This window comes from Podarcis liolepis (assembly GCF_965112155.1).
Source record: "Podarcis liolepis genome assembly, chromosome: 3".
Classification (NCBI taxonomy): domain Eukaryota; kingdom Metazoa; phylum Chordata; class Lepidosauria; order Squamata; family Lacertidae; genus Podarcis; species Podarcis liolepis.
The window spans coordinates 35214700-35238474 of NC_139557.1; the positions used below are offsets into that span (position 1 = coordinate 35214700).

Genomic DNA, 23775 nt, shown 5'->3' on the forward strand with positions numbered 1-23775 from the left:
ATTCTATCGTTCAAATCCATCTATAATTGTCCTGTTTCTGGAGCAGCAGAGTATGGAAGTCTTGCAGTTCTCCAAACCACTATGTTCCACTGCCGTGTTTACAAGAGGCAGACAGGAAGTAACATAGGCATCCACACAAGCTGAGACCTTTAACCTATCCTGCTCCTTCTACACATGATAGCAACATAAAGCACATACTCATTCAGTTCCTCATGCTGGGCAGGCTACCGGTATCTTAAAATTTCTCTCTTGTGGGAACACGATCTCTGTTAGATCCTGTCATCGGATGAGGAAACAGCAACTAAGTTCAGCGCTGCAAGGGAATGTTCTTTTCCCATAAGCTGTGTTATTCCTGTCTCTCTCATATATATAGAAAGAGAGAGCGCATCTAGGCAACCCAAATTCTGTGCTGAGAAAAACAAAATCGCTGATCAGAGAAAGCATATTGCATAATTTCTCTTCATGATTGATTTTTCATTTCACATAATTTGCCTTGGCTTTACTAGATCAGGAGCGGCAAGGAACTTTCCAATGCACATATGCCCCATTGTACCCAACTATGGACCATACTCTCAGTCTGTTTTCTGGATTCCAAGATTTCCGCAGATATTTAACAAGCATTTTCAAGCATATCTTCAACAGGCAGAAAGTTTTAAAAGTAAAAACTGAGTTTTTTGAGAAATAAACTTCTGTGCCCAATGCCATATTATGTTGTTGTTTTCCTGCAGTCCCTACAGAAACAAAATCTTGTATCTACAGTGGTGCCTCGCAAGATGAAATTAATTCGTTCCGCGAGTTTTTTCGTCTTGCGGTTTTTTTCGTCTTGCGAAGCACGGTGTCAGAAAAGTTTTGGAAAAGCTTCAAAAATCAGCAAAGTCTTCAAAAACCTCAAAAAAGGCTACCACACCGCGTGCTATGAGTTGCTCCTCGAAGTCAAGTCGCAACTGTATTAACGGTTTTAAGAAAAAGGAAACAAACTTGCAAGACGTTTCCGTCTTGCGAAGCAAGCCCATAGGGAAAATCGTCTTGCGAAGCAACTCAAAAAACCAAAAACCCTTTCGTTTTGCGAGTTTTCCGTCTTGCGAGGCATTCGTCTTGTGAGGTACCACTGTATCTATTCCTTGGCTATTATAAAGCTACATGAGTGCTCTTTTTGTCAGCAGTTTGGACAACTATATCAAGGCCCAGGAAGTCTGATTTCCCAGGCAGTCTGAGCCTAAGGTACGCCTCCTCCAATGCTTAAGAAGCTGACCATCCCTGGTTTAGAAGGAACAGCATTGTCCAATCAGCTGTGAAGCAAGCAGTCAAAAAACTGTAGTATTCCAACCAACAGAAAGCAGCAGGACACATATTGTAAGAGATAGGGCCTTTGATACATACGGTCTTATTTTTTACTCAGGTTATTTCCATAAGCACTCTTTACAACATCTAAACAAGTGTGTGCTTACCTGTATTTATGAATGATGGCATTAAATAATTTCCCATCTCGCCAGCAGGTAGTGAAATTTTCACAACGAATACCAGCATAACCCTCAGTTGTCTGCTGTGTCCACAGGAGCAATCTCTCTTTAGCAGACATGTCCTCTGACTCTCCAGTAACATGGATGTCAGAAATCTGTATCAAAATAAAATAAAAACAGCCAAATTAAAATAAATTAAGATCACTATTAAGAATGCCATCAAATATCAGTAGCGCCTCAAACCCTCCCCCACCCCATCTCATTATGGTCCATCATTATTATGGGGTGGGGTGGGGGGTAGGGAGCTCAATCACAGCCCTGGCTCTTTTGGGCAAAGTCCCAAAGTGGCACGGATAACTTGGCATGAATCCCAGCTCCACTAATTCAAGCATGTCCCTGGGTGGCCTCTCCCATCACGAGTGCACAGAACCGAGTCTGACGCCTCCACACAGGAAGTACAGGACATTACAGAGTGGTGGGGGGCACAATAAAATCCTTCTCCAAGGATCCTAAATTTAAAAGAGGGCAATGAAGAGAAACGAAACAGAGCATAATAGCAAACAATGGATGGCCAACTGAAGAAGATAACAAGGGACGCACTCAGCAAGGGATCCTGTATGAGGCAATGGGAGTAGAAATAGGGACAGCCTTATCAATAAGTAAAAAGGAAATGGCTGATCAAGCTTAGGTAGCAATTTTCTTTAAGTCTTCTGTTTAAGAAACTAGAATCGGCCAGTGCCACCATCAAGGTTTTCACTGAACCTTCAAAGGGCAGCTGGGAAAATCCCATTAATTTCTAGATGGCTGGAACTCTGGAACCAGTGATACTCAGATGCACAGCTGAGTGCACATAATGCACGTGGGGATTGCTTGTTTGAAAATGAAAGCACATCAAAGTATTTCAGTAAGTGGAAGGCCAACAGGTGGGGGGGGTAGCATAAGCACCTTCTCTTTGATGCGTTGACTTTACAAATGCATAGAAAAGTTGAATTAGGTGGCTGCTTGTTCGTGAGAAATGCCTTCTCCCACTCCCTGCTTCCCCTCACAAATTGTATTTTGAAGTGCACAGTACACAGAAGAACTGTCAGGAACAGCTCATTTGGACCTGGCTGTAGGTCTGGAAGCCAGTTTTTCACACTCCTAGCAAGGCCCCATTCAAAGGAAGACAGCTATGCAGACTGCAAGGCCTATGCTGGTCTCATGCCTGGCCCTGTCAGCCACGTGAACCACTGGAAACTGAAACATCAATCCCAACTCCCCAAATTAGAGGCGTGTCGACATGATCTCTCTCCCTTAAGAAGCTACTTTGTTCTGGTACATTTAAGGGCAATTATGCCAAGTATCTTTCCTAGTCGTCTCAGTTTCTATGCATGACAAAATATCCAGACCCATCATACACAGCAAATAAAACATGCGCCATGTTATTTGGGAGAGTTTATTAAAATGCTGGTGTCAACCAGAAGGGCCAGGTGTGCATTTTGGTGGGGAGGAGAACCACCCTAAATTTTCTTCTGTTAATTTTTCTTAATTTTCTTTAAATTATGCTCCCCCCCCCTGCACCCCACTTAAAATGTTATGGACTATTTCAAGCATGGAAGGAAGTGCAGAGTAATTTTTACAGCACAGGAGACTCCAAGTGGACTCTAGACCTTTAGCCCACAGTTTCAACAACTGTGTATATCGGAAACAAGCACTTCAGATTCTGTTTCCCATAAGTGACTATTTGCAGGCAGCAGAACAATCTCCAAGTGTCAGTTATATCCATGATGACTCATGCAAATGGCATGTACCAGCTAGGATACAAAACCAAGAACAAAGTCCTATTTTAAACTGCAGTTGCTAAATGCTCTTGTTTTCAGCTCAACTGAAGATCTGAAATGAGTATGTGAGTTACAATTGTTCTCACTTATATACCTACGCACGCACACACATATCGCAAAACACCATTTGCAGAAGTATTGATATGGTCAAGAAAATGACTTAACAATAAAATAAAATCCTGGTTTAAGGAATAAGCTAAGGGTTTTGTTTTTTTTATTTGACAACTCTAGAGCCCCAACCTTACTTCAGCTCCTATCTCCACAGTTTTAGCAACATATAGAGAAGAAAATTGGATAAATGTAAATGGCCCACCAGAAATTCCGTGTGGTGTTGTGGTCTCAGACTGGGCGACTATGAAGGCAGGCTCAGACATTTTATTCCCTAACATCATCAAGGCACTTTGCAGGCAGAGGAAAACTGCCAGCCTAATCTCTGCTTCCCTAAAGTGCCACCTCTGCAGATGGCGAGCAGGATCAGATGACATGAGGCATCGATAAGCTCCCACCTGGCCTCAAATTATAGCTGTTGTCTCTAGCCTGGCTCCTCAGCAATTTGTCTGAACAACTTATCACTCAGTGCAGCTTGAGATGCTACAGAGTGCCTAGGAGCATTGCCTGAGTCTGTCTGTCTGACAACCTTACAATGCAGCTCAAATGAAAGTGGAAGACAGGGAGTGGTGTGAATAATGAAATATCATGAATTAGAAATGCTGTTTTAGAAACTTTCAGGATCAGAAAACCAAATTTCAAAGAATTACTCGTTTATATTAATGGGCACATTTAAGATAAAAACGATAATTTCAAAAGCTAGATGAACGTCACTACATTTAGAAAAACAAAATAACAATTGTTAACTCATTAAAACCAATAATTGCTATTCATAGCTTTAAAGCAGGTAACCCCTTGCAACTCACTAATTATTATCACATAGAGATTCAGTAATCAGCATAAGTTCATTCTCTTTATATAGAATTGAAGTGAGAAGATTACTGAAAAGAACCAAAAAGTATACAGCAAAATAATATTTCTCAAACTTTAGGGCTGCAATCCTATATACACTGATCCAGCAGCCATCCCTACCGAACACAGAGGAATTTAACCTCTGAGTAAATATGCATAGGATCGTGCTGCAGGATCAGGACCTCTTCTAATTCCCATTAAATTCAATGAACATGACATTTCCCATTGAAACCAAAAGTGAAACATTTTATTACCTGTGTGGCTACAGATTTATTAATGGGCCCTTAGCCTGCAAAAGTGGACACGGATTTGCATATGACACAAAGCACATGGACATGTTACGCAAATCTGTGTCCACTTTTGAGAGTTGGCAGGAGGGCCCAATCCTCAGACAGTGAAGTGAGCCCTAAAAATCCTGAGGAAACCTGTTTCTAGGTTGCGCGCGCGCGCACCCCCCCCCTTTTCTACACATAGACCTCAGGGGAAACATTTCTACCCCAGTCTTCTTCCTGACACCTGAGAATTTCTTTTCTCTTCTTGCTGGACAAAGAAACATGTAACCCTGCAAAGCCCAAACAGCCAGACACAGGTTTTCTACCTCAGTGAGGCAACAGAGTAGATGCAAAATGGGGGAAGACCCACACTACACCAGGTTGAGGGAAGCCATGACCCTTTCCCTTCTCCATCTTATTTCTTTGTGCTAGGCTCCAGGCCAAGCTTGGAGGTGTGCGGAGAAGAGATAAATTGGGCATGTCTTTTTTGCTTCCTTTCTGATTCCTGACACCAGAACAAAATTCACAGTGGAAGGGAGAGGAGGGAAGCAAATCTGTCCATCAAGGATTTAACAGATATTGGTTAGTCATACTATAACATTTTTTTTAAAAAAATAATGTCCCTACTTTTGGTCTGAGCTAAATCCCTCCCCTCTCCAACTCCTTAAATTCAAAAGTAATAATAAAAGTGTAAATTAATTCTGCTGTTGGTGTGTCCTTTTTTCTTTCTTTTTTGCCTCATTCTTTATTCATTCAGATAACCAGAGGACTAACGTACTCAGCAGCTTGGCCTGACAGCAAATTGAAAAGGAAACCAGCTTGTCTGTAATAGTATAATGCCTTATAAGCTACTTCAAGTAATCAGACTTTTCACATGAAAATCTAGAGTGCATGTGACTATATTTGTGATCATGAGGCTAGCAGATACAACCCAAAGGTTTGCGTAAAGAGAAAAATTCTTAGTTGTTGGAATTTACGCACCAAATGAAGGCAAATCCGACTTCTTTAAGAGACTCCATGAAACTTTGATGGACTATCTGGATTACAATATGATAATTATGGGAGACATGAATGGCGTGGTCTCCACTAATATGGACAAGGCACAAAGACTTACAGTCACCAAAGAAGGGAGACTCCCTAAGACTTTTTTCGAAATGACTGAAAACATGGACTTGATAGATATTTGGAGAACAAGGAATCCTCTGGAGAGAGAGGGAACCTTTTTCTCCCAAGCAATGATGACCTGGACCAGAATCGATCAAATCTGGGTTACTAGTGGATTGGCTCCAAAGATTAAGAAAGTGGAAATCTGCCCAAAAACTTGCTCCGACCACAACGCCGTGAAGATGGAGATGAAACTCACAATAACTGGTCAATTTAGATGGAGAATGAATGACACCCTCTTTCGAGATAAGGAGATTCTCACGAAGGCCCAAAAGACCCTAAAAGACTATTTTGAAATAAACTTGAGGACCGACGTGGAGAAAAGAGTGATCTGGGACGCAAGTAAAGCGGTGATGAGAGGATTTTTGATTCAACAAAACTCAATAAAGAGGAAAAAACAAAATGAGAAAAAAGAGAAGATTCTGGAAATGATAAAGGAAGGAGAGAGGAATTTAAGAACAAAACCAAAGTCTCAGGACATTTTAAGAGAGATCAAATTATATCAAACACAATATATGGAATTGATGAACCAAGAGATTGAATGGAAGATAAGGCAAATGAAGCAAAAGACTTTTGAATCAGCAAATAAATGTGGCAAACTTTTGGCATGGCAACTGAAGAAAAGGCAGAAACTAAATACAGTTACAAGCCTAGAGGTGGATGGAAAGAACATATCCAAACCCAATGAAATTAGAAATTGCTTTTTAAGTTATTTCAAAAAACTCTACACCCAAGGCCCACAAAATGAAGAAGATATAGACAAATTCCTCGGAAAATATGGACTACAAAACATCTCTCATCAAAGTAAGATGGACTTGAACCAGAGAATCTCAGAACAAGAGATAGAGGCTGCCATTCAGAATATGCAACTGGGCAAATCTCCGGGACCAGATGGACTGACTTCCAGATACTACAAATCGCTGAAGGAATGGTTGGCTCAACCACTAAGAGAAGTTTGCAATGAGATCCTTGAGGGAAAAAAGGCACCTGAATCGTGGAAAGAGGCATATATTTCACTCATACCAAAGTCAGAGACTGAAAAGACCCAACTCAAGAACTACCGCCCAATATCTCTGCTTAATGTGGATTACAAAATTTTTGCAGACATTTTGGCAAAAAGATTTAAAAGAGTTTTGATGGAGAAGATTCATAAAGACCAAGCAGGCTTTCTCCCTAAAAGACACCTAGCAGACAATGTAAGGAATGTAATAGATATTTTGGAAAAGTTAGAGGTGAACATAAACACTAAGGCAGTATTGATCTTTGTGGATGCGGAGAAAGCCTTTGATAATATTTCTTGGAGTTTTATGAGGAAGAATCTTCATGGGATGGGGGTAGGCCAGGGTTTTGAGAATGGTATGGCTGCAATATATTCTGAACAAAAAGCCAAACTGATTGTAAACAATGTTGTGACTGAGGAACTTAAGATAGAAAAAGGAACACGACAGGGGTACCCGATTTCCCCATTACTTTTTATTTCAGTTCTGGAGGTGTTGCTGAATATGATAAGAAATGACCAGCAGGTCAAAGGTGTGCAGGTCGGAGCTAAACATTATAAGTTAAGAGCGTTCGCAGATGACCTAGTATTGACTTTGCAAGAGCCAAACACTAGTACGAAAAGGGTTTTAGAAATAATACAACAGTTTGGCCAGGTAGCTGGATTTAAGTTGAACAAGCAAAAAACCAAAGTTTTAGGGAAAAACCTAACAGATATGGAAAAGGAGAAATTCCAAGAGGAAACAGGTTTGACTGTGGTCAAGAAGGTCAAATACCTAGGGGTTTACTTAACATCTAAGAATCAGAATTTGTATAAGGACAACTATGAAAAATGTTGGTCAGAAATCAAAAAAGATTTAGAAATATGGTCAAATTTGAAACTGTCAATGTTAGGCCGAATTGCAGTAATTAAAATGAATGTATTGCCTAGAATGTTATTTTTGTTTCAGACCTTGCAGATTATTGATAAGATGGAATGTTTTAAGAGGTGGCACAAAGATATCTCGAAATTTGTCTGGCAGGGCAAAAAGCCCCGAATTAAATTTAAAATATTGACAGATGTTAAAGAAAGAGGGGGTTTTGCCCTGCCGGACCTAAAATTGTACTATGAGGCAGCAGCTTTTTGCTGGCTCAGAGAATGGATGCTCCTCGAGAACACGGACATCTTGGATCTGGAAGGTTTCAATAACGCTTTTGGTTGGCATGCATATCTTTGGTATGATAAAGTTAACAGTGCCTTTAAAAATCACATTGTCAGAAAAGCATTGTTTAATGTTTGGACAAGATATAAAGATCTATTGGAAAACAAAACCCCTAGATGGGTGTCACCAGTGGAGGCTAAAGCAGTGAAGAAACTCAATATGGAGGTCGGATGGCCGAAGTATTGGGAAATTTTAGAACAGGATGGAGATAAGTTCAAACTACAAAGTCAGGAGAAATTGAAACATAAAGTAGAAAATTGGTTCCAATATCGCCAAATAATGGAATTTTTTAAACAGGACAGGAAAGTCGGTTTCCAGGTGGAAAAATCAAAATTAGAAACCGAACTGTTAGAACCCAATACTAAGAATTTATCTAGAATGTACAACTTGTTGTTGAAATGGAACACACAGGATGAAACAGTTAAATCGGCTATGATTAAGTGGGCTCAGGATGTTGGACATAACATTATGTCAGCTGACTGGGAATGGTTATGGAACACCGGTATAAAATTTACGGCATGTAATGCCTTAAAGGAAAACATTATGAAAATGGTATACAGGTGGTACATGACCCCAGTCAAGCTGGCAAAAATCTATCATTTGCCCGATAACAAATGTTGGAAGTGTAAAGAGACTCAAGGTACCTTTTATCACCTTTGGTGGACATGCCCGAAGATTAAGGTCTTCTGGGAAATGATCTATAATGAAATGAAAAAGGTACTTAAATGTACCTTTTCTAAAAAACCAGAGGCCTTTCTCTTGGGCATTGTCGGCCAATTGGTGACAAAGAAAGATAGAACTTTTTTCATGTATGCCACAACAGCAGCAAGAATACTCATCGCAAAGTATTGGAAGACACAAGATTTACCCACTTTGGAAGAATGGCAGATGAAAGTGATGGACTATATGACACTGGCCGAGATGACAGGCAGAATCCGTGACCAACGAAAAGAGACGGTGGAAGAAGAATGGAGAAAATTTAAAAGCTATCTTAAGGACTACTATAAACTTAATGAATGTTAAAATGCCGTGGTTTCCAGAAACAAAGGGGTACAGAGATATAAGGTTAGACTATAAAAGAGGACTAAGATGATAGAGATTGGAAAGTAACAATTGGGAGTTGCTAGTTGAACTATGGACATTGGGATGCAGAGAGGGGGGGTATGGGGAAGTCCAAGAAAAGAGGTTTATGAAAATATGTTTGAAACTATACGTGTATGTTTGTCATTTTTAGTGTTTGTCTGTTTTTCTTAAAAATGCTGTAAAACCAATAAAAATTTTATAAAAAAAAAAAAAAGGTTTGCGTAAAGGGCTCTCTTCAGAAGTGCCACATATTTGCCTTTAACACCTTATATCAACAGCAATAATCAGCCAATTTTATACTCTGCCCTAGATTATGTATTCTGAGGCAGGAGGGCAAACAGAGAACCCTTTCCTCATTTGCAATAAAGTGCTGTGTATGCTGATAACAGAAGCTGACGTGATTCTACAATCACTCAGAGATAGTCTGAATATAGGTTAAGCCGGGCAATAAATGTATGGGAGCCAACCTGAATGTTATTAAAGAGGCACTGGTTGCTACTGCAAACCCTAGCTAGAATTTGAGCCAGGGTTCAGCTCCAACTGGAACCTGCTGACAATGCTAATGGTTCATGCCTAGTGCTTCTGATCAATGTACAGTGGTACTTCGAGTTACAAACACCTCAGGTTACAAACGCTTCAGGTTACACATGCTTCTGATCAATGTACAGTGGTACCTCGAGTTACAAACACCTCAGGTTACAAACGCTCCAGGTTACAAACTCCGCTAACCTGGAAGAGTTACCTCAAGTTGAGAACTTTGCCCCAGGATGAGAACGGAAATTGTGTGCCGGCAGCGCATCGGCAGCAAGAGGCCCCATTAGTGAAAGCGCGCCTCTAGTTAAGAACAGTTTCAGGTTAAGAACAGACCTCCGGAACGAATTAAATTTGTAACTAGAGGTACCACCTTGCCACTTCACACACAATACTAAGCCATGGCTAACTAAACTATAGCTTATCAAACGATGTCTTGGTGTTATGTATAAACTCTTCCCACTGGCTTTACGGCTTGTTTACTGCCAGCAAACCATGATTTGAAGCCAATGTTTGTTGCTGGATTATTATCCTTGGGTTGTTTTAACTATGGCTTGGTGTTATATGCAAACCCAGCACCCTTTCTTCACTACGGTACCGAACAGTCAACGAACTACAAAGGCATGAGACAAAAGGAGCTGGGGAACTAAACAAACTTCAGAGAAACAAGCCATGGTTTGTGTAATCACCTGTGGGACTACTTGGAATAATTTAAGATTTGCTAAACAAATCACAGCTTATGTGTGAACCAGACCACTGAATTACGGTATTATGGCCCAGTCACAAATGCCTGGGACTAAGAGGTAGAGTTTTCTATATCAGAGGACTCGGGACAGCTGCAAATTGAGCAGTTCTTCTATTTAATAAATAAATAAAGCAAGATCATGTTTGCTAAGATCAGCTCTCCTACAAAAACAATAAGACAAAAGGCTTTTTGAAGAGTGGAAACACCCAGCAGGATAAGTGGGTCCATGAGCTTTCAGCACAGAAAGAATCAGAGCTGCAGAAAGCTGGGAAGTTGAATGGGAGCAAACAGTGGAACTGAGGCAGGAGGCCCAAAAGCCATGAGCTCCACCACTGTGTCCACACATTCCGAAACTCACTGCCATCTTGTCCCTACCCCTCCTAGTATGTGGCACCAACACCACATTTGGGAGGCTATTGCTGTGGTTCACACACCGCGTGAGCGGCTCTTGCCAAGGGCAGGGTGGATTCAAGAAAGAGGACAGCACCAGCAGTGGGCTAAGGTGCCAGAATCTAAGGATGAAGGTGTAAGAGAAATGAAGGAACCTGAGTTAGGGAAGGCGGAGAAAAGGAGCTGAAAATGGAAAGTGTCAAGGGGGGGAAGGGGACAAGCTGGGGGGGGGGGAAGATCCATGATTTGGGTAAAGGAAAAGTTATACAGTATGAGCAAGGGAGAAATTGATAGCCAAGTGAAATTTGGAGGAGTGAGGAATGAATGGATCATGGATCAAAAATCCAAGGCAACATGGAGGCCAAAGAGTAATACAGGTGTAGACAGAGGATTTCACAAACCAAACTGAATGAACCAGACACCTTATGTGGCTAAACATCTCTCATTTTAAATTATCAAAGATTTATGCCTTTATGAATACATAGGTCCTAGTGATTTTGAAAAATGAAACAGAAAATACTAATTATTAATAATGGGTTTAGGTAGATTGTAGCTTACAAAAAAAATATGTATACATCAGTGTGTACATTAACCAGCGACAGAGCCAGCTTGTTTCTCAGTTCAAGAACAGGGGGCATTTCACTCATTCAAATTATATACAGTTGAATGGTTGCATGTTGTATCCTTAACACAGCGTTCCATGTGGAATCAAGAAGCACAGTAATGTAAAAAGTGGCAAGTTCCCACCTTAGATATCCGAGCCATGCATTGAATGTACCTCTTAGATCCCGCCTATTTACGATAGCAAGCCCTGCCCATTATCACTATTGCTAGGGCTAGCTTTATGGAAATGATGACAGCAACATAGTCTGTGGATACACACTGGAGAATGGCCATATGTTGCAACTTATTTGGCGCCTTACTCAAAATGTTATATCCAGTAGACAAACTGGATGGCAAAAATTAACTGAAACACATGCTAGGTACAACGGGTACAAACATTTTAAAATTAACTCTTCTGAAAAATCATTCATTTGGGGGGGTCTGTGTTTTTTATTTTAATTTATAAAGTTATTTTTCAATGCAAGAGCAGCTAACCTCAAAACCAACAGGAGTTCAGCAACAGTTATTGAAGTAGTTATGAAATACCCAGCATGCAAAAATCAAATATTGCTCAAGGATTTTAATATATATTTTTTTGGAAAACTATATACTATTCTAGCGCTACGGTATATTTACCTTGCTCCTGTTTGGTAAAATGCTATGAGCTTCATTTTCCTGGGAAAGAGGCAGAGACACGGATTTCGGAAATCCTTGCTGCAGGGGGGTTTGATTTTGAAGTTTAGCCGGATGCCGGTTATAACTGTTTTCCCATTTGGGGGAATCACCAGCGATTCCAGAAAGAGCCTTGGATAGTGCATTTTCTTCATACTGCTTGTTTAGCACACAATTTGAGCCAGATTCCTTTTCAGAATTTACTCCCCTGTTTTTCTGGAATGTTAATTCTCCTTGGATCCCGTTGTGAGAAGATTTCTTGTCCTGTGTGCTGCAACTGGGCTTGCATTTTTTGGGACTCTTTTCCAGATCTTCAGTTAACAGTCTCTCTTTTTCTTCAGACTTACTAGGTCTTCTGCCTTTAGCACAAGCACCATTCCCACTGCTTGGATCACAGCTTGCCCCACTCACCAGTTTTGCTTTAACAAGATCAGCGTTAACATCGGTACTCACAGTCAGATCAGTTCTGTCCAGCAGAGCCTTCTGTATAACGGACTCATGAATTGCCAGCTCCCCAGGATGAGTTGCTGTTGCTGTCTCTTTAGAACGATTTGCTTTGAATTGAATTTTCCCCTCATTTTCCTTAATCTTCTCTGGCTCTCTCTCATCTTCAGCTTGTTTCCTTCTTGATTTCCTCCTGAAGTATTTTCTTCCAGGGGAATGTTTTGCAGGACTTAAGGGAGCTCTGGCTTGATCCAAACACGGTTCGTCTTTGTCAGCCCTCACACATCCACAGACATTCCCCATCTGGCTCAGAGTGTATCAAAGCCACACAGACTCTGTAATTTTACTAAGTTTACATGAGCAGAAATCATTTTCAGACTGAGCTAAAACCTCCAGCTTATATCCCTAATATCTTTCAGGCTGAACTCCCGGTCCTCAGGACGTAGCCATTTTGCTTATGAGAAATGCATACGCAATAAATGTTGTGGCATTGTGCCCAGGCCGGGCCTGTGTCTGATTAGACACTGAGGCTTATTTCTGGACACCAATCCTCTTAAGCAAACATCACTGCCTCAGCATTAAACTGTAATGCCGATGGCCTTTTTGCACCGATGACATAGCATCTATCAGAAACAGAAAAGCCTTGTGCAGATGTGACTTTATATGCCTGACAACTGAAAGAGAAAGTAATACAATAAAACAAAGCCCTGAACCAACACTACAGATACAGAGTCAACACCAACAAGGCAAGAAATACGTTCCTTTCGAAGTCAGTTTTTAAAAATCTGGTTACGAATAATACACAGGAAAATATAAGATTATTCTTTCCAGGTCAATGCTCCAGACTAACTAACTACTAAGAAAATACCAGAAATTAATAGACTTAAAAAATTGACCATGGTCCAAGCACCTGCAAGTGAGAGCAACATGTCCCATAAATTGATATTTAGCTGGAGATCTTTGAATAGCAGGAAGAGCAAAGAAAACGAAAACACAGTGGGTGAATTTATGTAGAAAGCTATGAATAAAATTCTTGCAAACTGGGGATTACTTGGTACTAGGGTATAATCTTATAAGCTTCTTTGGTTTCAGCAAGAAAGTTTTTGTTTTCTCTCCTCCAATGAGTCTATATATTTATATTTTTTACAATTCTACCTAGAATTACAAAGCAACCTTAACTATGTCTACTCAGAAGTAAGACCTACTGAATTCATTGGGGCTTATTCTGAGATGAGTAGGGTCAGAACCGCAGCCTTAATTATTGGCAGCAGGAATTAAGATGTGCCACACATTGTTGCAGCAAACAAGTCCCTGTATGGAATCCCATGTGAATCCTGAGTGGCCATTGCTAGCCATTTGATTTGGGGCTTACACCACAAAGTCCTCCTCTTTGGACTGAACAGTGGTGTTCCAAACCACAAGCCGTGCTCGCTGTGGATTTTTTGGTCAAGTTAATTTGCCACAGATACAGGCAGGAAAAGCTAGAGGTAGCAATGTGGAATTGGCCACAGTACCTTTAGGTCAGGTATGAGGTACCTTTAGTCCTCCAGATGTTGCTGAACTAAAACTCCCACCATCTCTGGCTATTGGTCATCTTGCCAGAGCTGATAGCACTTGTAGCTCAGTAACTTCTGCAGAGTCAAAGGTTTCCACAGCTCCTTAGGGCAAACAAAAATGGTACCCCAGGTACTACTTAAAGTTTGCTGCATGACTGCTTCCTTCCTGTGGTGAGCCAATCATGGCCAGGCACTCAGTGCCAGGTGTAACTCTCACATGCCCCATGTCTCGCCTTATAACTTAAGTGTGTTCTCTGAGCAAGTCTCTCTCCATGCTACCAGTATTTTGTACCATGAAATGCGATTTCCCACTATCATGTAAGGAAGAAGGCTTCCAAGTTTCACCATCACCTAGCCTGTGTCATTTTAATCAGTCCGCCTCAGGGGAAAAGTGAAGGCCCAGAACAAACGCTGGCTTGAGGCCTTCCTGGGCACATCTGCTATTCCATCTAAAATCATTAATGCGAGGTGACATCATGATGCGGTAAAGACAAGTCTGCCAGAAACACTCAGTTATCTCCTACGGTGTGCCATTACATCATTTTGCAATCATTCCACAAGGGAAGCTGGAAAATATTTAATACTATGGCAGGCCCCACACACTACGCACTTTCTTAAGCAGGTAAGCAGAAGAGCTTATTTTTTGCATTTATACCCCACCTTTTTCTCCAAGGAGTACATGGTTCACCCTGCCCCTCCTTAGTTAATCCCTACAATAACCTTGATAGGTTAAGAGGATGTGACTGGCCCAAGGTCACCCAGTGAACTTCATGACTGAGTGGGGATTTTAACCCTGATCTCCCAGGTCCTGGTCTGACAATACACCATACTGGCTTCCTAGAACATTTGGCTCACACAGGAATTTGCTATAGTCGTTTTTTATCACAAGCTCCTGCGTGTGCTGCAGCAGCTGAAGCATTGATTGAATGGAGCTGCTTGCCAGGTATGTACTTTCATTAACTGCTGCACATGCAGTTAACCCAATCTTAACCTGGCTGTGAAATTCAGCTGAAAAGACCAAGTGTGAACATTTTATCTACAACGAGGGGGGCATATCAGACAAAGTAATCATTTTTTTTTAATGGATAAATATAAAAAAGAGAACATGGCCTTTAAAAGCTCTCATATTACAAATGACAGTCCATAATATATCTAATAGGAACCACAAAGAAAAGGGTAACTGTTTACCTCCTATAGCTACGGATTAAATTGCTGACATTAAACAACTCCGTGTTTAGATCTCCGAGAGGATCAGTCATTGACCTCTTGCCTGCCGGTTTTAAATCATGAGCAGATTAAAAGCTGGAGAAAGGTTTCAATGTCTGGAGACAGTCCAGAGGTATGCTTCAGAGGAAGATGTTTCTACCCAACCACATGCTGCTACACAGCCAGTAGCAGGCCCTAACAAGAGAATAAGCTTTTAAGAGCCCTGCTGCACTAATGGTGTGGTACCCCTTTCCCAGGCTCAACATCTTTTGTATTCCCAAGATAAAACAACTCACTTAATGTGCAGGAAAGCCAGCCGGTTCTGCTTTAAGGGATTAATTCCTGCAGCATCAAGCATTTACAGGTGAAGCAGTGGTGAAAAATGTCTCTCTCCACTGCAGGGGGGCTCCAAGAACATTTTACTGAGATGAAATATTTACATCTCGAGCATGTGGTAGCTTGTACACATGCTCTCTTGGGGAAATAAACAGAAGAGCTACCCTTGAAAAGACACATTGCTTCTCAGAAGCAAATAAATGAAATTTGTAGTGGACTTTGTGCTCAAAAGGAGGTTTGAGTACCCCACATTACAGCATGAACTTAGTTTTGTGATGTTAGTGGTTGTGTGGACAAAGCTACACCTTAACTGTTGTGATGTGGGCCTGGCTCAAAAAACAAAAACCCCTCAATATTTTGTTAGTGACTTCTGCAATAAATAAATAACTGCATAAGTATATTATGGTGATTTGGAAAGGAGGGGGGAAAACAGGGTTATGTTTCACCACATACAACATGAGTAGATAATGGATCAAAATAATGTTTATCCTAATTCACTATGCTGTTATTATTATGATTAATTGCTCTGCAGGTGTAGCTTCTTCAGCTTAGGACAAATACCTACATACATTAAAAAAAACCCCGTTTTTAACTCCATTTTGGTTCATAACGAAATAAGTAAATAAAAGAAAAAATAAAGGAAAATGAACAGGACAGCCTAAAAAACAAAAAACTAATTCCAGTTTATATAAAGCCAAATGCTTGCTGAAACAAAGGGTGTGGGGGTTGGGTTTGTTTGTTGTTTTTGTCACCTCACAGGTTTTTGCCACAAAAACTGAGGGAGCCAAATGGGCCTTGCCTCCCTTCAGAAGACATCCTATAGCTTAGGATGGCTTTCTCCAGACTGATGCCCTGCAGATGCCTTGAACTAAAACTCCCATCAGCCCCAGCCTGCATGGCCACATGGTCAAGGATTGTGGGAGTTGTAGTTCAAGCATGTGGAGGAGATCAGGTTGGGGAATGCTGAATTTGGATTAAAAACATCAATAATACAAGAGAAGATTCTAATACTGCAGGGAAAGCAGAAACACAATTCAATCTGTTGTAATTAAATGAGGCTTTCAGATTCCAAAGGTCATTTAGGGTGTGTGACATCCAAAAGTCCATATATACGTTATCAGAGAAGCATAATTGAAAGCAAAAGTACTACAGTATTTAACTCTCATGCAATATTTGAATGAGCTCATGCACAGTAACACTGTTTTTCAATCATAAGCAACTGTAACTAGGAAGGAGGTACTTTAGTGGCTTTGCTAGCATGCTGAAAACACACACAAGTTGGCTTACTGATAGTAAAATAATTCATAACCTGCTCATGAGTGAATGGAATCCAGGTGGGAATTAGAATCATCAATTAAAATCCAAATGGTCCCCAAAAGCAGCAATGATACAGGAACAATCGCTCAGCATAAATTCATGTACTTCATACCGATTTCTGTTCCATAAACCTTTCACTATTTGCACATCTAACTATTCCTGCTTAGATTTTGTAATCAGGAATATATGTAAGTTCTCCAACTAGGTACTGCTTTTGAGATTTCTAAATCAAAGTACAAATAAATGCGAACAGCATAGCTTTAAATGCTCTGCCTATTCTTAAATGGCAGATAACATTTAAAATTCTGCACCACAGTTCCTAACGACATGGTATTTATGGCAAATGGTGATTAAGAATCACATGGGCCACAGAAATTACAAACAAAATGCAACTCTCAGGCACTGAAGTCGAGAAACAACAATACCAGTGTTGCATACCGTAAGAACCAGAAGGATACATTACAGAAATTCTTTAAGTACAGTCAGTGCCATAATTCTAGTGCCATCTAGCGTGATCAACCATAACCAACACACTCAGCATTTACAACAAGAAATAACAGCTCTTTTATAAACAACAACTGCTGAGCACACTTGTAATATGCTGTAGAAGGTATTAAAAGTTCAAATAAAGACAGAATAACTAGATATAAGACAAAATGCTTAAAATAAACTGCATGAAATAAAGCTGGACAGGACTTTATTGGCTTAAGTACAAGAGCTCTAGCTGAAATGGCTTCAGGGTTTTCAAAGAAACACTTCACAGCCATTCAGAAAAATCTTATTTCACTTCCTTATAGGAGATGAGTTGCCAAATTAAACAAACTTTGTAATCAAGAGAGTTCAACTTGATAAATACCCAATATTCCAGCACATTCTATTCTTTTTAAACAAGTTTCTTTTTATTATTGATTTTTATTTTTAAAAAATATTGTTTGACAAAAAAGCAGTAATAACGCCTCCACTTTCAACTCATAGTGTTCTTCATAGACATTATGCAGTTGGAGGGAAAGGGAGGGGAGGGGGAGAGAGAGGGTAGCGATCTCTCATTCTATTGCATAGAATTTGTGGAGGGTTCTATGTTTTGACAACACAAATAATTTACTGTGGTGAGTATATCCTTTCAACGATCACAAGAAGCAGGTACAGGAGAGGGACTTTCTTTGGAGTGTATCTAGGACGAAGGTGAAACTGTAAAGCTCCCTTGTTATTTTTGTTATTGTTATGTTGTTATATTATATTGTTATTTGTTATATTTATAGTTCTGAAATGTTGCTTTTTTATATGTTGTTATAGTTGCTACTATGTAGTTTTGCTACGTTCTTAGGAAATTCTTTTTGCACTGTTTGATTTTGAAATACCGTATTTTTTCCTAAATTTTTGAAGTTTAAAATAAGGGGTCGTCTTATACACAGATAGTGCATAGTGCATTTTTTTGATTTTGAGTCCCCAAAAATAGGGGGCGTCTTATACACGGGGGTGTCTTATACATGGAAAAATACGGTATATTGCTTCCTTTGTCGCAAACTGCTTTAAACATGATTTGTATGGGAAAGCGGCATACAAATAAAATGAATGGACTATGATAGCAATGTCTTACAGCAAATGCAACTGACCTGTAGAAAGGACACTGTGAACTGAAAACAGAGACATTAAATTTTCAAACACATGATGGAAATGACATCCACAATGGGGAAGGGTGCTCCAGAAGGATCTAGGGCAGACATAGGCAAACTTGGCCCTCCAAATTTTGGGGGGACTACAATTCCCATCATCCCTGACCACTGGTCCTGTTAGCGAGGGATCATGGGAGTTGTAGTCCCAAAACATCTCGAGGGCCAAGTTTGCCTATGCCTAGTCTAGCGCAGAGCTTTCCAAACTTTTCATGTTGGTGACACACTTTTTAGACATGCATCATATCATGACACAGTAATTTAGTTACTAGCAAACACGGAGTTAAACTTACTAACCCCTTTTCAGCCCTGGGAGGAGTGCAGGGAGCGTTCGTGCAACACGTCTGCACACTGCAACCGCCACACTAACATGTCGTGACGCAGAGTTTGGAAAGCTCTGGTCTACTAGGGAATAGACCCCACTACTGCCTGTTTCCTCCTGGGGCTTCAAGGTAAGTTACTGAAGGAGGCGCAACAGTAGTAGCACCCACAGAATTGCATCCATTTAAATGCTGCCAGCACCCCTATCCAATCACATCTGACAGGGGCCGCCAGGTGTGGAGTTTCAAATTGGAAGTGCACTGAAACTGACTAGTCATCTTACCTGAAAGTGCAAAATTATGGTCCATATCAATCCCAAAGTCAATTTGGGATTCCCGTCCGTAATGTCATCGTTCCTAATGTTCACCAGTTTCACCTGTCGGGAGGAGGAAAAGAACTATAAGAACATAGGGTGAGCCTGCTGGATCAGATCTAGGGCTCATTAGTCCCACATTCGTTTTCACAGGGGCCAACCAGATGGAAAACAGGCAGCAGGACTTGAGCGCTAGAGCACGCTTCCTCCCTGAGGTTTCCAGAACCCTTGCTGTGGAGGCAGAACATAGTTGTTACTGCTAGTAGACAGTTAAACAACTGGAGATGAAGACATTCATTCTGACTCTTCTGCGTGATCGCAATAAAGAATACAGTGGTACCTCAGGTTAAGTACTTAATTCGTTCCAGAGGTCCGTACTTAACCTGAAACTGTTCTTAACCTGAAGCTAAAGGGGCCTCCTGCTGCCGCCGCGCAGCCAAAGCACGATTTCTGTTCTCATCCTGAAGCAAAGTTCTTAACCTGAAGCACTATTTCTGGGTTAGCGGAGTCTGTAACCTGAAGCGTATGTAACCTGAGGTACCACTGTACTTGCATTCTCAATAACTTTAATAATAACCATAGTGGGCTACATTTCCAATTTTGGTTTCTCCTCTTGATGCTTTTCAGGCAAAGCAAAAGATTGCCTCTCTGTGTCTGAGTACAGGAGGAAACACTCTTCTGCCAATTTCTGTTCAAGCTTAGATGGGTAAGAAGGAATGGAGAGTCTTCCTAACACAAAAGCATGGGGAAATAGCAAAGAGAAAACATGGAGGATCTTGGATTCTGTCCAGGATCACATCACATTAGGCTTTCCTGGGCTACAGCTACTTCCCCTACTCTATACTGGGAAGAGTTTAGCGGCATAAAAAAGCCTGTAAGGAAGAGCCTGGCCAATTAAAACAAAATAAAGCAAATTGCATTAATATTTACACTAGTAGCACCACCACCAGCAGTAATATTTTTATTATCCTAACAGCTCTTCAACTATTCAAAAAGCAGCACACACACTGACTGTTTAACAATATAATAGTCCTGCAGTTTTGGAATAAACTTCAGTTGTATTTGCGACTTCTATACCTCCTAATTTATGCAATATGGGAGCCCTATTATAATGCTGCTGTCACACAATTATTTGCTTATTAAGTTAGAATAAGAATACTCCGATTAAAGAGAGGTATGTGGTGCTTATCCTGATAAAAACGTATTTGGGGATATTGTTTAGCAGCCAATTAAACTCAAGTGTCCTGTTGTTTTCCGACCAGTTCATATTATTAAAACTACATTTCACAAGAAATATACTCTACACTTAAAGCAATTAAGCAAGATGGAAAGCCTAATTATAAATCTCCAAGATGTAAAAGAAGTTGTTCTTTTCTAACAAAATGGCGCAATATATTTTGCTATGGGGTTTTCTACCTAAAGAAAAGGGGAGGGAGGCTGCAGTACATGAAATGAAGAGAAGTGAAAACCCTCAAAGATCCCTAGAAATTAATAGGTCTATAAAGGTATGGATATGATTTAAGTAAATTTTTAAAAGCCAAACAATTACTTAGCACAAACATGTGGGTTCCTGGAAAGAAGATTGTGCCTCTTCACTCCTCCTCCAGTCCTGCTGCTGCTGTACTGTTATGAGTTAAGGCTCAGGCATCCCCATACTCGGCCCTCCAGATGTTTTGGGACTACAACTCCCATCATCCCTAGCTAACAGGACCCGTGGTCAGGGATGATGGGAATTGTAGTCCCAAAACAGCTGGCGGGCCAAGTTTGGGGATGCTTGAGTTAAGCCGTGGTAGTAGTACATCAAACCCTGGCTTGTGGTTTATCTTGCTCTAGAGAAATCACAAGCTGAAACCAAAGTTTTCTAGGGTAGGTTTGAGGAACCTTTGGTCCTCCAGATGTTGCTACGATGCCCATCATCCCTTCTCCATGAGCTAAGACTGTTGGGGCTCATTAGAGTTGAAGTTCAGTAACATCTGGAGGGCTACAGGTTCCTCACGACTGTTCTAAAATTCATAGCAGAGTGGCAGCAGAGGAACCAGAGGAAAAAGCACATTTGGAGCAGGTAACCAACAAATTGTGTATCTAATTTTTTGCAGCCGAAATAAGATCAGATGCTAGCTAGGGGTTGATGGATCAGTTTATAGCCAGCCTGTGTCAATTAACGCATGTATTCATTCATAAATCCATTCTATCCCAATTCTACATTAATTTGCAGATTTTAAAAAATACTGCATGAAAATTCACTGAAACATTAAATATTATTTTTCACAAATTACAGATTCATAAAAGTAATTTATTTTAAAATATGTTTTTTTATTTACATTTTTTGTGCATTTTTTGAGCTGAGAGCAGCAGAATAAAACTTACAGTGAAAAATCAAAGCAACAACTCCATTCTGATGCACACATTAGTTTGGGAGGTGCCAATCAGGTCAGCTCACATTATTTTGCCAATAATGAATTCTTCAAGCCTCCCTGGATGTAGCCCTAACACGTAAGAATGCAGCTGCTTAAATCTTCTATATCACAAATGCAGGGCCCAGGTCATAACTGTTTCTATTACTGGAAGCAGTCCCTATTGCTGGCCCACTTATTTCATCTGGTTTTGACCTTCATCGGTCCCCATCAGAGCTGCCAGAGCACAGGTAGTGATGGGTTGCAATGGGGAAAGATGTGGATGAAATGAATACATAGCAAGACTCGTCTGTAGGCTGTGTTCTAGCACAAATGGTGCAATCCACTGGGAACGATGCATGGACATGTCTCATCTTTCTGCCTCGAGATCTGATGGGCACAAGTATGCTAAATCAATCAGAATGCTGGTGTACTGATATACTTTCTCTCTTCCACCCCAGGGGACATGCAATTCAGGAACATTAGCAGCTTTGATTTTCTTGTGCTTCGGCAAAGGGGGCAAAATTGGAAAGCCAGGTGAGTGTATCTGTTGACTTGGAGAGATGAATACTGTAGTTCATGAGATTTTTTTTTTTTTAAAGATATATACTCTTCTATTTCTTAGGATCTGCCAATGAGTGTATCAATCAACCCCACTTCTCTGCTTATGTCCAAATAACATGGCTAAGAAATCTTCTTTTTTTAAATCAACAAACAGCATAAAAATACAAACTGTAATTTTTCCTTTGTCAATAATTAGCATGTTTCCATAGAAAGGGCCCACAAGGGTAATCTAGTCCAACCCCCTGCAATGCAGGAATCTTTTTACCCAACATGAGGCACAAACCCACTACGCTGAGATTAATAGCCTCATGCTCTACCGACTGAGCTATCCCATCTTTCTAACTTTTAACTAGGTTAGTTAATTGTGGTATCTTACCTGCCGTCTTTTCAAATAATCAAGTGCAATCTGTACATTCTGCAGTCTGTGAAAACGCATCCGACCTTTCTCTCTGGGCTAAAAACAGAAAATGAAGACTGTGAGGCTTTCTATACAACAAATGTGACTTACAAGGCAAATTAATGCTCCTTTAGAATGATCGACATTTTTTAAAAGTTCTAAAACATTCATGTCAGAATATTTAGGGGGGGTATGTGAAAAAGTTTATTTAAAACCTATGACTCTGGAGAAAGCCACACTGCTTTAAATGTCTTCACCCCTGTGGTCTCTTTTTTGTTCATTTGGGCACAATACAGTAGGCTGTACTGTAGTACCCATATGTAAACATCTCATCAGCACAAGGATTTCCACTTGTGCAATTGAACATTCTAACCCCTTCTTCATTGCATCCCTCTAAATCTGATCAGCCAACCCTATGGAGCATACTTGGGGGTGTTGTGGGATGCATGTGGAGGGTTATTTATTTAGAAGATAACATCACAATGCTACTGTAAAACTTACCTTGTGGAGCAGGTGTGATCTACTTTTGGGCACAGTTTAGCCGAAGTGAAGCACTGTAAAGGCCCCTTAATGACAACAGGAGAGTTAAACTTCTTTCCCATGGAAATCAATGGTACTTAACAATGCTTCACTTGGGCTGGAGTCATGCCTTCTATTAGCTGTTAAAAAGCACAAATTAGGATCCAGATGACATGTGCCCACCATCCACATTCTCACCAGTGTTCTTTGACAAGGTTTTAGAACATGAGTGACTAACTTCCAGTTGTTGCTGTGATGTACTACAACTCCTATCATCCCAGACCACTTGCTGCACTGGCTCAGGCTGATGGGAGTTGGGAACCCAGCAATAACTGGAGGGATAAAAGCTATCCCTAAAGGCTAGCATCAGAATATAGCAAGTGATTTCAACTGTAACGTACATCTCTAGATCACACCCTTTTGTGAGCAATTGTCCAAATACTTCTGCTATGACATCACTGAAATGAATGGAGTTTAAAGGAACAGTCGTGCTTGCTAGGATGCACCAGGAATGTAGCAAGGGGCACATTCTTGGTTAGTGCATTTTACTAAGCACCAGTAGAATATACCATGTATTTTATTTGCAATGCATCCTTTTATTTATTTTTCGTCTAAATAACATACAGAGTAAAGCCTAAGAATCATTTCACACATTATGCAGAATCAGATCCAATGCAGCTGACAAGTGTACCAGTTTCATCTATAAACACATGTTTTGCCACATTCACATTTTGCATTTTTAGATGTACACTTAAAACATACATGATGCGTGAAGTGGTCAAACATGGTCAGTTTCTAGGAAATATTCGTGCAAAAAAAGTGTTGCATCAGAACTAGAAAA

At 40.4% G+C, this 23775-nt stretch overlaps 1 protein-coding gene across 15 annotated transcripts in view; it reads right to left on the reverse strand.

Annotated features, from left to right (window-relative positions):
- The window catches only part of LOC310703246 (dystonin-like), a 303015-nt gene that overhangs the window by 183798 nt on the left and 95442 nt on the right, over positions 1-23775 (reverse strand). For 13 of the 15 annotated variants that reach the window (XM_083495364.1, XM_083495375.1, XM_083495358.1 and 10 more), the window contains 3 exons: positions 22395-22472; positions 19032-19124; positions 1449-1615 (listed from right to left, as the gene is read on the reverse strand). In XM_083495364.1, the coding sequence (XP_083351490.1) occupies positions 1449-1615; positions 19032-19124; positions 22395-22472 (338 nt within the window). Of the gene's footprint in view, positions 1-1448; positions 1616-11862; positions 12997-19031; positions 19125-22394; positions 22473-23775 lie in introns of those variants that run through there. The other 2 variants (XM_083495376.1, XM_083495369.1) reach the window with 1 other exon arrangement.